The 16,427-nt window shown below is 40.3% G+C and overlaps 1 protein-coding gene across 4 annotated transcripts; it reads right to left on the bottom strand.

Moving 5' to 3' along the window:
- Positions 1-4,313: 4,313 nt before the first annotated feature.
- Positions 4,314-16,300, bottom strand: SAR1A (secretion associated Ras related GTPase 1A). 4 transcript variants are annotated; one of them, XM_061181358.1, is made up of 8 exons: positions 16,185-16,300; positions 15,719-15,779; positions 12,490-12,563; positions 12,236-12,355; positions 11,743-11,808; positions 8,606-8,709; positions 5,680-5,811; positions 4,314-4,470 (listed from the first exon to the last, which is right to left on the bottom strand). In XM_061181358.1, exons 3-8 carry the CDS (start codon positions 12,545-12,547, stop codon positions 4,354-4,356), a joined length of 597 nt encoding a protein of 198 aa, XP_061037341.1. In that variant the 5' UTR covers positions 12,548-12,563; positions 15,719-15,779; positions 16,185-16,300; the 3' UTR covers positions 4,314-4,353. The 4 variants fall into 4 exon arrangements, with proteins under 4 accessions (XP_061037341.1, XP_061037350.1, XP_061037330.1 ...); XM_061181367.1 differs by having other exon boundaries at positions 12,490-12,559; XM_061181347.1 differs by lacking the exon at positions 15,719-15,779.
- Between the last annotated feature and the right edge of the window lie 127 nt (positions 16,301-16,427).

The following is a 16,427-nucleotide window of genomic DNA, read 5'->3' as shown; positions in this document are numbered from 1 at the left end:
CCGCTCGCCTAGAGCCCGTGCTCTGCAACAAGAGAAGCCACCGCAATGAGAAGCCCGCGCACCGCAAGGAAGGGTAGCCCCCGCTCGCAGCAACTAAAGAAAGCCCGCGTGCAGCAACAAAGACCCAACACAGCCAATAATTAATTAATTAATTAATTAAAAAAAAAAAAAGAAGCTGTTCAGTATTTTGAAACTTTGTAAGTAAACCGTACAGTAATCCACTAGGGGGGATAATGGAGCTCATAAGATTACACCTTCGGTCTTCTGATGCCAAAGCCACACCTTACATATCTCATGGAAACTGGATTTGCTCCAAAAATTGCCTTTTAAAACTATGATAAACAGTAGCTGAAGTCAAAGTTTTAAATTACACAACCCTATAGTTTGCAGTATGCACATTTCATATAATGATTTATAACCATCACCCAGGATTTATCTGGATCAGGGGTCACTTTTTCTGTAAAGGGCCAGAGTGTAAATAAATAGCTGAGGTTTTGTGGGCCATACCTTCTTTGTCTTAAATACTCAGCTCTGCTGTTGTAGCATGCAAAAGCTAAAGAAATGGGGTGGCTGTGTTCAAAAAAAATTTTACTTATGGGCCCTGAAATTTGAATTTTATATAATTGTGGCATGTCACAAAATTGCATTCTTTTTTTTTATTTTTCTCACAGGCCATACAGAAACAGGCAGCAGGCCAGATCTGGACCACGAGCTGTAGTTTGCCATCCCTGCTCTACCCTGACATAAAACATCCTTACTTTTCCGATGAAGTCACCCTGAGGACAGAGGAACACGAACAAGTATGTTTTGGGGAGCTGCAGGATATCCCTGAAGCAGTCACCACAAGCTAGACATTTTATGAAGGTCTGTTTATCACAATGTCAACTAAAGTAATTTTAATAAGATTATTTTAATACGTATTTATGTCAGCATTAATGAAAATATCCAATTACTACTTAAATTACATAACCTTTCTGCCTCAAATTTTTGAATAAACTAACACTGCTTGGTGTATCCCAAGCACAACACAGGGTAATGCTCAATGCTCCCAGTGACACAAACCTGTTTGAGAAAGGGAAATGATGATCCATTAGAGTATGAGGCAGGACTGAAATCAGCAGTCTTCCTGTAGCAGGTACTGTCTTCTTTTGGTTCTGTGACACAGAAGATGGCTTGATCGCAGTAAAACCTATTAACTATCCAACTTCCTAGCAATTGCTTCTTTCTCTCTGGAGTCCAGTGGTTCTCCCTTAATGACGCCCAAGCCTCCAGCATGAACTGTTTGCAAGTTTTTCTGTTTACGACACATCACAGTAGAGTCCCAAGTCACAGTCAACAGCCAAGGTGAGACCCCCTAGTGCTGGGCTCATTGACTTAGCCTTTAATTTTCATGTTCCGCTCTGACTCAAAGGACACAAACAAACCCATATAAGCGTAAAACCCATGGCATCATTCCACTGTATTTGTTTCAGTCTCGATGCCTCCAGTAATTTAATACTCCGTCAAAAAGAACCTGTTGCATTTTGCTTCCCATTCTATTTTATTCCAGCACTTTAGTTTTAGAACCTTATTTGGGTTTTTTAAAAGCAAACCTTCCTACAAGCCTAGTAAATGCACATGCACAGGTTTCATTACTTCTATTTTGCCAAATGTAGCGTTCAACGGATTCTCCCCAATTTTGTATCAAATGATGAAACACAGCTAAACTGGACCCAGTCCTTCCTAGCATGTTAATAGGAGATTTTGTTCAGAAGTTTGCCATGTCCTTCCTGTTGCAGAAATGACCACCAATCCTGGGACCACTGCATGTTCCAAGGCTCTCAAACGGTACTAAATTTATTACTTCCAGCGGAATGTGTAAATTGGCCTGGCCTTTCCACCCACACCCCACGCCCCCCCGTAGCAAAGTCTGTCTCTCACACCCATTGTAAATATTTCTTCCCGTAAGTATGGAAGAACTTTTGCCCCCCCCCCAACAAATGCCATGCTATGTTCATACTCAGAACAAACCAATGCCAAAAAAAAGGAGCAAGATAGCAAATTTGTTTTAACTTTTTATTAAAACGCTTAGGATACAGATTGACTTTCTTTTGTAAATGACTGTTTTACTTTTCCTGAAATAGGACATATATGCACTCTGATAAAACAGAATGAAAAGTCTCAATTCATGGGAGTTCCAGTACAAAGCTCTGATACTAACTGTCAGGAGCCAAGTTCCTCACAGCGGCTTCTTTCCTCTATATTATTTCTGTGGGGCAAGAAATAGACTGCTGCCACTTGATTTTTCAATCCCGACTCTTTCTCCAGTGGCCAAAATAAACCACCTTCACAAAGAGCTGCCCTGTGTAGAATCCACAGTTTTCTAGCTTGCTAAAAAGTGATTAGGGACAATATTAAAAAAAAAACAAAAACCCAGAAAACTAACACTGAAGCAATCATACCTCTCGTATCTCTGGATAGAGAAGTATGGGTTACCTTTAGCCAAAGAAAATTAAAAGTGTGCAAGTTAACTACCTAGTTCATTCACTGTTAGCTAGATTTGTTCACTTAAGGCTTTAACCCCTTTCCAAACCAGCTATGCTTGCTAATAAATGAAAGGCATGCTCTTCCCAGCTTTATACTTCACTGAGCCTCTGCATTTGGTACCTAGCAGTGAAAAAGTACGCTTTCCCAACAGGTGAGTACTGAAGACTAACAATGGGAAATCCAACTAAGGAACGATACTCTCTCACCCCAGGAATACATTATCCACACCTTCCCCGCCCTCACATTAGAAGCAACAATCCACTGAATTTAGTTCAGGCCTCTGCAAATACGCCTCGGCATTACAATTTTCAGTTTTGAGGAAAATACCTCTTATCTTTCATTAAAGGAAAAATGAATGAAGATATCCTCCCATATGAAGACCATCTCCTATCCCTTCAACCTTTACTACAAGGGTAAAAAATATTGGTTAAGATCATGAAAATCCAATTGCACACGTGGCATTAGGAAAATGGAATGCTATAAAAATAATCCTCATCACACTACTGGGGATGCTGAGGCTTTTATACCAGGTGCTTACTGACAAGTGATGCTGGCCCAAAAGAACAGCTCGACACAAAGTTCTTGGCTTAGAGTTTCCCCAGATTATTTCTGGACTGGAGAAAGGCAATTTCCTAACACCCTCCACCCCACCCCAAAAAATCTGGAAAAGCTACAAATGTTAACCTTTAACACCAAAAATAAGTTGATAACCAATAAAAAAAACAGAGCTAATGAAGAGTCCAATAAAGAAACCAAATTCTGCAAGTGGAAATTTTAAAGCCCAATGAGTGAATCTTTCCTAGATTCAAACAAATGCTACAATACCAGATTTTTAAGTTCTCAACTCACAGAATTAAGAGCCCTTAAGCTGTTAACTTCATCCTGTGTGACTCTCCTATTCAGAAATATTTCCCCTAGAATCTGCAAAAATGGCTGAGACACACCTGCAGTGTGTGACAACAAGGGATGTGTTCTCAAGTCTTTCATGAGGCAAAAGTCACTTTTTACAACTGAAAATGAAAAAGGTGCTAGAGGGAAATGAAATTTCACAACTGCATAAAAGTAAAGACTGGCTGAAATTTGTAACTTTATGAGTAAAAATAATAACAATAACCCACTCTACAATTAACTCCTCCGCAGTGAACAATCTGCTATGCACGCTGGGATGAGGAATGACGGTAGCCCGAGACTGTGGGAACTGGCCTCAACTGCAAGGCCGGGGTTCTGCCCTTTCCTAGTGCTCTGTGCACAAGGCGGTGCCACCTACTACAAGGCAGTTAGGGAGACGGGAGCCTCTCTCACCAGCACCAGCCTGCTGTTCATTTGACTGAGCTCTGGCCTCCAACGTGTATCTGTGCATAATTTTATGAAGTATCTAAATGCCACTCACTAGTTAAAAAAAAAAAAAGCAAACTCTGGACCAAGTAAATTGTGAACTCAAAAAGTTATTAGGAGGGTCACCAATTACACTAATAACACTTTCTTTAAAAAATAGAATCACTTTCTTTTGAAATCAACCACAGTGGTGAGACGTGTTTTTCTTTCCAGGTGCTCCATGATGGCACACAGCTCTACCCGGCAAATCCTGCCACTTCCAAGTCCCGGGGTGCTGACCTGCACCAGCACGTGGGGCAGCGTTACCTCCCAACAGTGTGGAGAAGAGCACATGTCACCACTGGGCGATGAGAGAGCTGACAGAGACTCTTGGCTTCTCAACGCCAGACATGGTCGGAGAGCTTTCCTTGTTCTATTAGAAAAGTTCATGAGGAAGCTGTGAATAGGATCAGTCCAGAGAAGTAAAACTCTTTTATTTTCACTGTCCAAACATCAGTCAATATACTGGGAGAGCCAACGGAAGCCCTCGCCATAGCCTTGCCTCTTGAGCACACTGCACATGAACACTTCCATGGGGCGGGCGTTCAGCTCCTTCAGGGTCACATTCCCCTAGGGGAGGCAAAATCAAGAAAGGTCCATTAGCGTCTCCATGTGGAAAAGCTTGAAAGGTGACAACAAAAATCACTTTCTCTATCCCTCAAAAGCAAATCTGAGTAGGGAGTAATTACAGAAATGTGGTCAAGGCCATTGGGGTTCGTGCTTTCAGGACAGGTAAGCAGCACAGTCCTATTACCAGGTTCTCCCTCTCACTGTGAAGAGCCTTTGCTTTCAACACACCAACATGCACCTGGAAAGCTATGGCAGCAAACCAAGAAAAAGGCCACTGGGACCCACAGAACCAGCAGGCTCTTTCATGGACAAAAGAAGTCTAGGACTTCTTAGAAATAAGGACATCCTCATTAATACAAGCATTCAGAAATATACACTAATGACAGGTTACATTAAGAAAATTAAAAATTCATGTGCATGTAAGAGGGAAAACTTAATTAAAGGAAGCATTTCTAGAAAGAACTAGATAACCAAGAAGAGGCAAGACTAAGGACCCATGCAAAAAAGTCAGGAAGTTAAAGATCCCAGAAAAGGGCATTTTAAAAAATTAAATATGCCAAAACCCCAAGCTCAAAAGACCAGGATTCCTGTAATTATGGCCGATCTAGATTTTTCTCTCCCAAGCATACTTTTCTGCAACAGGGTTCTCCTTCCTACTGGAAACAGCAAAACCTACTGACCTGGAAGACTTGGGTTCTATTCCTGATTTCATCACTGACTTGCTGTGTAGACCTGAGCCAATAACTCTCAGAGTTTCCTCATCTTCAAAATAGGGGTAACAGTCCTACCTCTTTCAGCAAGGAGCACTGAGGATAACCCAGTGCTCTGATTTCAATGCTTGGAAAGTGATATAAATGATCACTCTTCATAACCTGACATTTCCAGTGGAAAAAAATTTCTGGCTAAGGAGGCTTTCAAAATTGATTTCTCAGAACTGGATTTGAAAGACAGTCAGAAAATTCTTAAAATGACAAGTCTGCGTTTTCTACCATTTCCTTCATCCTTATATACCCGAGGAAACTCTCATTAGGAAACAGTTAAAAAAAGAACACGCTCCTGCCTTCAGAGAGTCTACAAATCACCTCTAGTTAAACAAATACTAAGCCCAGTTACTTTTGAAAGACAAGTAAAATCTAGATAGCACAACATGAATGTTTCACAAGCTGTGAATTTCCTTTATAATATGTCCCCTGAAGATTTTTCTCTTGCCTTTCCTGTGGTCTGTCCATAAAGCCCAAATATCTCACGGAGTTTTTCTTCACTGATTGCATCTGTTCTGTCAATTTTGTTACCCAAGATAAGGATTGGCACGTTGGATATTGTTTCATCAGTCATTAAAGCCTAAAGACAAGATAAAAAAATGAGTTGAGTGAGGAATCTATAAAAGCCCACCAAATAATGAAAACAACTTTGACTTTCACTTGTCTATAAGGTATCAAATGTAAAGTGAAAATCTGACCATATTTATACCTGAGTGATTAACTAAAAGTTAATCTTGACATTATAGCCCCTAAAAATTACCTTGACGTTAGTTAGAAATCCCCTAACAGCTTCAAAACAATTATAATGTAAAGCTGTGTCTATTTGCAAGGCAGCAAAACTGCCCAACCTTAACTCTGAGCTAAATCACTCAGCCACAGGCCATCCTCAGCTCTCCCCTGAGCACTGTCCTAGAAGAACAAAGCTCTGGCTACAGAGCCTCAAAGATGACTACCGGAGTCCCCAAATATCCACTAGATGCCCCATGTGTGCAAAGCACTATCTCCGACACTGAGAGGAAGACAAAAGGAAAGGTAAGACATATCCCTGGCTCAAGAAATCCTCACTCTATATTCATCTGTCAGCAAAGCAAGGCAAGTGGATGATTAAGTGTTGCAATGAATAGGAAGAGAATATAAATACTAAAAGACGTTCAGGAAAATAAAATGGCAATGTGGGCTTGAGGAAAGTCTTAGCAAAGATGTGGAAACTAAACTGGACTCTGAAGGAGGGGCAGGGTGTGGATAGGCAGAATCCAAAGAAGGAAGAATATAAGCAATGGCTTTACGGCAGGAAAAGAATTCAGGAAGCCACATGGAGTATCACCTGGCTGGATTAAAGCATTTATGGTGACATGTGTTGACAGAGTAAATGGGTTGGGAAGGGATGACAAGCATTATGGTGCCAGTCTGAGAAGTCAGCTACAATAGATCCCAAAGACCCCAAATCCAGAAATTATTAGATAGAATCTACACTTTTAGTGCAATGAATTTGCAAATAGTATCTACCTATGGTGCTCAGGTAAGGGATGATGATCTAGCCTAAGCTAGCAGCAGGTAATGAATAGTGCAGCAGGCATTCTGGAGAAAGAAGTGAAGAGACTGATATCTAAATGATAAGACAGACAACACAGGAGTCGAAGCTGGCAGAGATTTCAAGCCTGGGAATCTATTTCACTGACAGGAAAAGCTAGGAAAGAAGAGCAGAGTTGCAGATAAACCTACTTTGAACATCTCAAGTTCCAGGAAATGTTATACAAAATCAGAGTAAGAATGTCATTCATTCATTAAATACTAACAAAGTGCGTATTATGTGCCCGAGGCTTTACTAGGTACAGGGGTTTCACAAAGAAATAAGACAAGGTCTCTAGCATCTAAGTTCACAGTCCGATGGGAGAGACCTAAAAGAAAATCAGCAAAGACAACAGACACTGATAAGATGGAGAGTTTAACAGTCTGAGAGGTCAGAGAAGGCTTCCCAGAAGCAGTCATACCTGAACTCTGAAATCTCTTAAAAGGACATTTAGAAATTTACCAGCAAAAGGGGGTAAGGGTCAGGTGAGAAAACCAGGCAGAGACAGTTACTTCTGCATACGCAAGGGAGAACAAGTTGTTATCTATGTTTGGAATGTAGTTCAAGGTAGGCAATAGAAAAGCTGAAGAAATAAACGAGGAAAGATCAAGAAAGATCTTATGTGCTAAGCAAAAGATCTGTGGATTTTATCCCCAAAGTGGTAAGAGATCCATTCAAGGATATTAAGTAGGGCAAAGAAGTCTGAGTTCCTTCCAGCATTATAGTATTTGGCAGGGTGGTGGTGGAATCTACAGTAATTCACCGCATGTCCACGTAGATGAGGGAAAATGAACAGTTCCATTCTGGGAGAACAGAAATGGTAGGTAGAGTTTCTAATAAGTAGCACTATGTATGAGGCTGGAGCACAAGAGAGGTTTAAACAAGAGAAATCCATCTGGGGGTCACTGGCATGTGGGTTGCAGATGAAGGAATGGGAGAAGCCTGGACCAGCCTGGGAAAGCACCAAGATTTAAGGGCTAGGCAGGGGAACAGGTGCTTGTGAAAGAGTCTGGGAAGTATCAGCCAGAGAGAAAGCACCAAAACCAAGAATGTAAAGGGGAGTTTAGAGAAAGAATGACCAGTGCCAAGGGGTCAAGTAAGGGAAGGACTGCCCTGTAGGCGATTCTCCATGAGACTAGAGCTTCAACAAACATACTTAAACCTGAGAGGTTCAAATTGCCAGGAACAAAAATGCAGAGAGACAGTTGTAAATGAAAGAGAAAGAAGAGGCACAGGGTAACACAGTAGGCATTACAAAGGCAACATTACAGAAATTATCAAGCCAAGAAAATGCAATGCTGAGAAAGGAAAAAACCTGAGGTGAGTCCTAGTTAGTATCAAACACTGCACGTGACTGAAACTGAAGACAGAACAGACTATTAAGATCTGACAAGTCACTCAGTGCAAGAGTGGGCAGGCACAACCTGAGAACACAGATTCAAAAACGCAAAGAACACTAATATCTCCTTTAAGGTTTCACTATGCCAACACTTCATAAACAGTAAACATATGTGATATGTGAAAGGGAAAGACATTAATTATGCTGGGAAAACAGGCATTAACTGAGGAATGTCCTGAGCAAACTGCACAAAGAGTCACCCTATGATAGACATAAGCAAAGTTAATTTACTCGTGTTCGAGCCAAGTTTCCTCAGAGCATCGAAAAGCAATGTCTTAGATTTTAAAACACTTTCTTCCTGTAACTAGGACTTTTACCAAATGTTAACTGGAATGATTAAGTATTAGCACTACTGAGCTGTATTTCTTAAACAGAGGCCAAGAAAGGAAAAAAATATAAACATACATTAAGCTCCACTTTAGATTCCATGAGTCGAGGATGATCTGCACAGTCCACCAGAAAGACAATCCCATTAATTGCGGGGAGATAATTTTTCCAAACTCGACGGGCTAAAAGACAAAGTTTGCAGTTGCATCAATTTAAAAACATATATACTGAAAATGAATAACCTAATGGTCTATAAAGTAGACAAATCCTGGCCAGGTTTCAATAGCATTAGACTCTGTATAGATTCTCCAAGTCCTAGCCAGTAGTAAGTCAGAACAGAGGATATAAACTGATGGTCCATGAACTGAATCTGATGTTTTAAAATCTGAAAATCAGGGTTTTCTGCCTGACTTTCTGAAAAAGTGCAACATCTGGCAATCCCATGCCTATCTGTCCACATGCTGGATGGATAATAATCAGCTGGAACTGAGTGGTGGCTACCCTTTTAGATGAGGTCTCAGTTCTTCAGTCTGAAAAAGTTACCACCACTCCCTACTTACTCCCAATTTCACTCACTTAAATGACCTACCTCACCCCTGGAGCCATTTTAGTTTGCAACCTCTGAGTTAAAATATCAGGATGCAAATTACTTTTCAATATAACTTTCGTCCCAAGTAACCAATGTGTAAGCGTACTGACACATTTATCCACGCAGCCCATAGGGAGACTAGGCTTGACAGGTGGTTGAAGTTCCCAGGCCAATTACCTCAGTTTCCTTATTTAACCCAGTGTGCCCTATAAATTTTATTTTTTTGTTTATGACATGAAGTGATAATGGTCTGGGAAGTAATGCTTTAATTGTATTATAATTTCTAAGCCATTCGTTTCTGGTCCTTTCAATGGGGTGATTAAGGAAGCATCTCTAGGTGTCTAAAATCATCAAACATTTAACAATGGTTACCTCTGAAGAGTGGGACTGGGAAGGGGAGGTCGGGGAATTTCACTTTTACCTCCCATATTTGAATACTGATTGTATACTGAATTTGTGACATTGAGCCTGCACTACTTGCATACGTTAAAAATTTTTAAGTTATACCAAAAAAAAAAAAAAAAAAAAGGAAACCTCCAAATGTATAGCATTTTAGTAATTTGTGTAAAATGGTGGCTAGGTTATTATGAAAAAGTGTTTCTGTTAAGTAAATTTTCCTCAAACAAAACAAAACTATGTACAGATTTTTCTTGACTAACAATGGGGTTATGTCCTGATAAATCGATTGTAAATTGAAAATTTCATAAGTCGAAAATGCATTTAATACACCTACCAGAGCTTAGCCTACCCTACCTTAAAAGTGCTCAGAACACTTACATCAGCCTATGGTTGGGCAAAATCATCTAACACAAAACCTATTTTATAATGTGTTGAATCTCTCATGTAATTTATTGAACATTGTACTGAAAGTGGGAAACAGAATGGTTGCATCAGTGCAGAATGGTTGTTAAGTATATCAGTTGTTTACCCTCGGGATCACATGGCTGACTGGGAGCTGCCCCGCATGATGAGAGACTGTATGGTACAATACTATACGTGGTTAGCCTGGGAAAAGATCAAAATTCAAAATCTGAAGTACAGTTTCTACTAAATACGTATCACTTTTGCATCGCCATAAAGTCAAAAAATCTTAAGTCGAACCATCATTAAGTTGGAGACCATCTGTACATAAACGCATTTCCCTTCTCTATCAAAACCTGAAAGCTAAATTTATCACACCAAATAATACACAATTCCCAGTTCAGGTGTCTAAAAACACCTACTCTTTCTGCATTCTCCAGATGGTCTCAGTTCAGCTTATAACCACGTTATCTCTGAATTTAAATTTGTAAGTAGTTACAAATACTTTTGAAAGAAGCAGAAAAGACACCATACACCCATCCCTACCCAAATGGAAATAATACGAGCTCATTACAGAAAAAAAGGAAGCAAGATAATCTATAATCCTCCATCAATACACAGCCACTACTTATGTTTCTGTATATTTTCTTTCAATCTTTCTTCTGTATAGGTATTTTATGTGATGGTGATCATACTACATAAATGATTTTGTAGGATGTAAATAATAAATGAATAAATGTAATTATATGTTAATGAAATCACTGACTACAAAATTATTTGGATCTCTTCTCAGCCTTCTAGCTAAAATTATCTGACTTTACATTTACAATTACCAATATTCTATTTTTTTTAAACTATACTTTAAAAAAAACTGTATTAGATTCAACCTAATAACATAATGCTACAAAAGGAGACATCTCAACTCAATTTAATAACAAATGAGTAAACCTGACAGAATCTCAATAGGTTCTTTCTTCTACCTTCCCAGAATATTTATTCCCACATCTTAAATGTTTTACTCCTAAGCCTAGAGTCTTGCCAAATGTAAAGTGGGCATTGATCGGATAAAGATGCCCCATTCTGCATATCTCCAAAACACCTGACAAGAACTGGGAACCAAATGGAGAGCAAGAAGGCAGAAGAAAATGTTCCACCAACTGCCCCAAATGGGGAGAGTATACAAAAAATCAATTCAGATCACGGTGGTCACAAACAGTCACTGTATTCTTTTTGCTTTTTTTTAAAACTTTTGACAAATTTAAAATTACTTACAAATAACTTAATTTCTGACATACTTTAACTCCATTGAATAACGGATACAAGAAAGACATGATTAAATTCAATATGTGATACTGTGATGGATCTTGCATAAGAGGAAAAATGCTATAAAGGAGATTATTAGAACAAATGACAAAAAAAGGGAATATACACTATAGAGTAGACAAATAAAGCTTCCTCGGTCTGATAATTATTATGATTATATAAGGGAATATTCTTGTTATTAGGAAACATGCATTAAAATATTTAAGGAGTAAAAGAACATGATGAACTCACAAAAGGGTCAAGAAAAATAAATATTAACGTGTATTACACAGAGAGGGAGACTAATAAATTTGGGCAAAAGTTATAAAGGAGGGGAGTTCTCTGTATTATTTATGCAACTTTTGGCAAGTTTGAAATTACTTAAAAATAATAAGTGAATAAAACAACTTCATTAAGTAAGATCTCAAGCAATTTAAAAGGTATATATGACACATTGCTTTAAAAAAGAAGGGGAACAAAATGAACCAGAAGTCAACCACCCTTCCACTGAATCATCTCTTACCTTGCTCATGCCCACCAAGATCAAAAGTTGTAAAAGTCATTCCAGCAATTGTCAGCTCTTCTGATGCTGAAAAATAAAGGAAGGAAATAAACTTCTCCATCCAACAAGGCCCAACTACCAGTATTCTAATCCAATACAAATGCAAAACCTAATGAAGCTTTCACTATGTAAAGAAAAGGATACAAGGGTGAAAACACTCTTAAATAATTCTAAAAAGCCAAGTCTCTTTTCCTCCAAGGTGTTTGCTGCTCCTTATAAGTAGATATGGGAGATGTGTCCCATTGCAGGACTAGTGAGAACAGATAGTGACAAAGTTCCAGAGGTTTAGATTTATGGGTGTTTGACCTGAGTGTGTCCTATACGGAATTTTTTTCAAGTAAGCTGTCTTTTGGGGCTCCAGTTAATAACAGAACTGAATCAACTTGGGACTCATCCTACAGCCCTGACACTGACCCTCAAATATCAAAAGGTCACCGGGTATTTTCAAACCTACTCGGATGTAATGTTGGAACATGTTGGCCCAATCTGTCATCTTTGAGCATGTGTAGAAGAGTGGTTTTGCCTGCATTGTCCAAACCCAAGAATACAAGTTTTCCAGATTTCTTGTAGAGTCCTAAAAAAGAAAAAAAAAAAAGTTAACATAATTTGCTCTCTACACACCAAAGCCTACTTGTATCAACATTTAAATGGTTACAGGAAATACACATAGTTTGAAACCTATGATATATTTCAAGGAAATGGCTTTACCTAGGAACTGGAGCACACTGCTGAAGCCATTGTAGAGCCACTCAAAGATGAAAGACATTATTAATGCTTACTACCTGTATAAAATAGGAAAGCAGCAAACATTAGCTTTCTGAATGCTAGTATATTTCTGGAGAAGTTAACTCTCATTTGCTGGCCCTGATGCATGTTTACAGTCCCATGTTTTGGGGCATAAGAAACAAAGGATTGTGCACTCTGCAGGGAAGTCTCTGGGGTCCTCAGATCTGCACAAACTTCTGGTTTTCTAAGTTTTCAATCTATGATACTCAGAAGACTAGGAGTTAAAGATATACTTTCCTCTTTTACTGTGTGATTCACTCCTCCAGGCAGCTGCTCATTCGCATTCCCTAGATACACCACTGCTGTCTACCAGTTAGCAAAACTTCTAGGAAATCAGCCCCATCAATAATCTGGATCAAAATGTCACACTGATGCACTAAGTAGAAAATAAGAATAAAGGCATATTAACCTGAATGAAAAGCATATTAACCCATCCTTGCAAACAACTCTAAAAAACAAGGTCACCAAAATTCTACTGGCTGGCACAATTTGCACTGCTCCATTTACCAACGCTATCTCTTCTTAATATTTGTTTAACCCCTCTTATAATATGTATCTCAACCTAAAAAAAGATGATATCACTATAATAGAGAGCCATGAAGAGATAAGAGAATCTGATCATAATGTGAATAATCAAGACCTACCTAACCCATTTTACAAATATGGACTTTCTTAAAATAAGAATACTCATTCAGGGCATAGAGGTAGGTTCCTAGCCAAGTACATACCTCAATACTGATATTAACACCACTTTTTCTACTGTTTCCCATAAGCCTAGACAAAACAGAAGATGACCCGAAGCTCCTAAAAGGTCTACATACACTGGGGAATAAGCAAGAGGACCTCTGAATTAAGAGGGTAGGATCTAGAGCCAATGGTGGGTGTTAAGGTCTCTCAGAGTCAGCATGTCCTGATCACACTGAACTTCTGCCTCAATATCTCAGATTTGGTGCAGAAGAAAGAATGATCCCCCATTTTCACTCCTCTCCATCAGCAAGAACACCTGAACACAAGGTGGCCAACTGCTATCAAACAAATTTGCTTAAGTTTTGTTTTTTTAAAAAAGTAAACAGAAGTTTACTGTAAAAGGGTTAGCCACAAAAACCCACCCATATTCTTCATTCAAAGAATGCTAGATGAAGAAGAAATTGAAAAATGGAGACAGTATGTGTTAATTTTCTTTTTCGTCCAATTACTGTGTTTTTTTAAAATCAGCCCTGTGGCCTGACATGTAAACTTTAGGGACCGCTTTAGTGCTTATCTTCTATGGCTCTTACCATAGAAGGGCCAAATGAAGCTTGGGAGTTTGGGTGGGGTGGAGACTGAAGGAAAAAGTTTTTATAAAAAGATCCTAGGACTTCCCCAGTGGTCCAGTGGTTAAGACTCCGTACTTCCACTGCAGGGGCACGGGTTCAATCCCTGTTCAGGGAAATCCTGCATGCCGCGCAGTGTGGCCAAAAAAAAAGGATACTAAATAAGGTTTTTTTCCCCTCTTCAGTAACATCAAAATATATTTTGGCAGAAAAACCAAATTTAGTATGTTAAATAATAGTTTTGTCCGGAAACTTTGTCTCTACTTTAAGAAGTCCAATGACTTAAGTATACTTACAAAGTTCCTGTGCTGAAGTTTCCACTGTAGGTTAAGTAAAAGAACAATGTGCCTCTCCTCTGCAATCCCACCAAACCAGTCATCCTTCCCTATTTTCTCCGTCTACCACTTGGAGAAGCAGGGCTCACCTTTAGAGAGCACCTCTCATTAAGGTCACTCCCAATGATTATGACTTTAAAACCCAACACTTATATATTCATTTATACTACACTGGTTTGCAGTCATTACTTTCTAGATAGTTTGTAAAATTCTACTACATCATTTTAGAAGTATTCCCAACTAGATAAATTCTCCCAAGGTGACAAGGGGAAAAGCCCATTTTAGGGAATTTTTCACAGTTAGGTGAACTACTTTGACTTTCCAATTTATTTTCCCTTGACATCCCTGCTTTAAAAGTCCCATAATTCTTCCCTCCAAAATGATCTATGGAAAGTACTTGAAGAAACTCTTCAGGTGATGTTAAAAAATAATAAAGCCCCTTACTGGACCCAAAGAGTTGCACTGTATTGTTACCCAAAGTTAAGGAAATGTCTCTGATGGCTCCTCCATCCTTGAGATCTTAGGCTTTGTACCCCCTCGTGAGTAGTTTTTCAGTTTATACAGTGCCTGCACATATATCTCATTTCAGCCTCACACCAACCCTATGAGGTAGAAATCCTTAGCCTCATTTAACAAGATGAGGATGCTGATGGTCCTAGATTAGCTAGCTTAACCAAGACTGCTCAGCTGAAAAAGTAACAATGTCAGGACTTAAACCCTCCTCTTTTAATGCCAAAGCCAAAGCTCTTCCTGTTAATATCACATAAAATTCCAACGCAAATCACAAAACTGCTTTATAAAAACATAAAGCTTCCTTAAACCACCAACTACACAGATGATAATCTACTGTTTTCTTCCTTACAACTCATCACAACTTCTGAACGATATGTTAATAACTAGCATTTTATTCCTTTTCTATCCTTGATCCACTTTACCACCTTATGGCACCTTATGGCAAATTAGACTACAATCTAAGGGCTCTAACTACCAACAAAAGCACTGCCAACGTACCTAAAACTAACATTTGCAAATTTCAGGACTGACTGATTCAAATAAATAAAAAGGAGGAGCACTAGAATGACAATTAACCAATAAAAAATCTATGCATCACTTCTTATACATACTCATTACTTCTCATTCATGCTCAGAGCAACTTGAAGACACCGTTTCAGACAGATCTGGGGGTAGCAAGCCGCTGGTTTTTAGCTAAGAAACTGCTTGGCTGCAGGGTAAACGTCAAAGGTCAGCCCCATTGCAAAACTCTGTAAAGCTCCCTGTCACAACCTAAGCAGATGCACCGCGGTAAAGGAGAAAAGACGAGAACAAGGGAGAATACTAACAGAGATTTTTTTCCATGCACTGAAGAGAGAGGGGAAAAAGGGGGAAGTGGAAGAAGAAAACACGGGGTTCGACCCAGGACAGCAGCAGATGATAACACACAGCTGAAGTGGGGGTGGGGAGAGCCCTGGACTAGGAGCCAGGAGATCTGGTTCGAACGCTCACACTTGCTATCTGCGGGGCCTTGGGCAATTCACTGTGCCTCAACGAGCCTTAGTCCCCGAATCTGTAAAAAAAAAAAAAAAAAAAAAAAGAAAGAAAGAAAGAAAGGATAATCATCAAGGACTTCAATCCACCCCACCGAGGGCTGAGGCTCATCCGAGACGGGATGTGAAACCGATTCGTAAACCGGAGCGCACGGTACCGACACGAAAACTGTTATCCTGCAGCTGCAAGACCCCCGAGCGGAATGCTGATGGACCCGATACCCGAGAGGCCGGCAAGGGACCGAGCAGACCCGGCCAAGCCGGCCCGTCCCCGCCCAGAATGAGTCCCGCGGCCCCACAGAACCGCCTGCGTGTCACTTCCCCCCCACAAACCCGCCTGCGCTGGCCTCCGCCCCGACCCTCTCCCCCGGCCACCCCATCCCCTCCGTCCCCGGCTCCCTCCTTCGCCGCGGCCCCCGACTCACGGCCTAAGGGGCTCCTCCGGCGGCGGCAGGCGGCTTGGACCCTCCCTCAGAGCACAGAGCCCAGAAGCACCCGGGACCGCCACCTACTCGCCGGATATACGTAACACCCCCTCCCCCGGGACTTCCGGGCGCGTGCTCGCCCCCGCCCCTTCGCAGCGTCACGGCGCTCTGACACCCGGTGCCGCCCTACCAGCGACTGGGACCGCGGAGGGGCGGGCCTCAGGCGAGGCGAAGGCTCTCGGG

Source organism: Eubalaena glacialis, chromosome 1, assembly GCF_028564815.1.
Source record: "Eubalaena glacialis isolate mEubGla1 chromosome 1, mEubGla1.1.hap2.+ XY, whole genome shotgun sequence".
NCBI classification, from domain to species: Eukaryota; Metazoa; Chordata; class Mammalia; order Artiodactyla; family Balaenidae; genus Eubalaena; species Eubalaena glacialis.
The sequence above is the reverse complement of the archived record's forward strand: the minus strand, read 5'-3'. Positions and strand labels throughout refer to the sequence as shown.